The sequence below is a fragment of the Myotis davidii genome, unplaced genomic scaffold, assembly GCF_000327345.1.
Source record: "Myotis davidii unplaced genomic scaffold, ASM32734v1 scaffold898, whole genome shotgun sequence".
Lineage (NCBI taxonomy): Eukaryota > Metazoa > Chordata > Mammalia > Chiroptera > Vespertilionidae > Myotis > Myotis davidii.
This window is the reverse complement of record NW_006289504.1, coordinates 609,742-611,253: the sequence shown is the minus strand read 5'-3', so window position 1 is coordinate 611,253 and position 1,512 is coordinate 609,742. Positions and strand designations below refer to the sequence as shown.

The 1,512-nt window shown below is 61.1% G+C and overlaps 1 protein-coding gene across 1 annotated transcript in view; it reads left to right on the top strand.

Moving 5' to 3' along the window:
- Positions 1-1,512, top strand: part of ZNF592 (zinc finger protein 592) — a 36,248-nt gene that overhangs the window by 32,442 nt on the left and 2,294 nt on the right. Inside the window, exons 10-12 of the mRNA XM_006761984.2 lie at positions 8-130; positions 334-446; positions 1,042-1,177. Coding sequence (XP_006762047.1) covers positions 8-130; positions 334-446; positions 1,042-1,177 — 372 coding nt within the window. The remainder of the gene's footprint in view (positions 1-7; positions 131-333; positions 447-1,041; positions 1,178-1,512) is intronic.

Sequence of the window (1,512 nt, the reverse complement as noted above, 5' to 3'; positions counted from 1 at the left end):
GTCCGAGGCCCATCGCAGGGCTGAGGGCAAGCCCCGGCTGAGGAGCACCGGCTGGACCTGCCAGGAGTGCCAGGAGTGGGTTCCTGACCGGGAGAGCTACGTGGCCCACATGAAAAAGAGCCACGGCCGGGTAAGTGCAGTCTCAGGTCACAGGGCCGCGCCAGCTTCTCTGGACTTCTCTCCTGGGGGGTCAGCGGCCCCTTACGTGGCCGACCCCTTCGGATTCCTGGTCCTTTGAGGTCTGTGGGCATCCTTTCCGCCCGTGTCATCTGAGAAGGGGGCACACCCAGAACCCTCCTGCAGTCCTGATGCTCCGCTTTCTGTGGCCTGCAGACACTGAAGCGGTACCCGTGTCGGCAGTGTGAGCAGTCCTTCCACACCCCCAGCAGCCTGCGCAAACACATCCGCAACAACCACGACACCGTCAAGAAAGTCTACACGTGTGGGTGAGTGTCCGCAGGGGGACGCCGGGAGGTCTGAGACCCAAAAGACTGTCCATGGCGTTTCTCTACTTTGAGGTCAGCACGTCTTTAAATGGAAAAGTGCTGTGACTAGTACAGACATCAGGGCAGGTGAAAACCAGCTCCCAGGCCCTGGGGGCTTCTGAGGCCTTCCCCCCACTACTCCCCTAACCCCGGCTGCACTGCCGGTCAGTGGTGAAGGGCCCTGGGGCTTACGAGGAGCGGTGGTGTGACCGTGAGCCCGGCAGCACCACCTGCCTGTGCTCCAGCATGTCCGCCGGCCTCATGCTGACCACCACCCCGCACCCGGAACTCTGGGCAGTGATACCGGGCAGTGGAGGGCCAGTGCACACATTCCGACCTGCTGTTGTCTGTCACCTCGGCTGGCTTGCTGCCTAGAGCGCTCTGAGGAGTGCCCAGCACTCCCCTGCCAGCCTGATGACCACCCAGCCCGCTCTCTGTCTGCTCCAGACTCTCAGCCCTGGAGCCAGAAGCAGCGTCAGCCTCTGCCTGCCTGCCTGGCTCCGCTGGGCGCTGCGGCCTGTCATCTCACACCGTTCCGTTGGCCGTCCTTTCGCAGGTATTGCACGGAGGACAGCCCCAGCTTCCCGCGGCCCTCCCTCCTGGAGAGCCACATCAGCCTTATGCATGGCATCAGAAACCCTGATTTGAGCCAGACGTCCAAAGTCAGACCTCCGGGTGGACATTCCCCTCAGGTGAGTGTGAGCCCTTGCCCACCAGAGCAGCTTGCTCAGTGAGGGCTGGCGCTGGAGGGGCACTGGGAAGGCCACAGGGCGCCCATTGGTCCTTGTGGCCATGTCACAACAGCCCTGACAACTTCCCTCAAGGTGGGTCACTCTCGAGCCTGTGTGACCCACACCTGGGACTGCACACAAGTAAAGGACAGGGACAGAGACCCGCAAGGCAGCCCATTGGCCTCTTTTTAAAAAATATATATATTTTATTGATTTTTTACAGAGAGGAAGGGAGAGGGAGAGAGAGCCAGAAACATCGATGAGAGAGAAACATCGATCAGCTGCCTCCTGCCCAC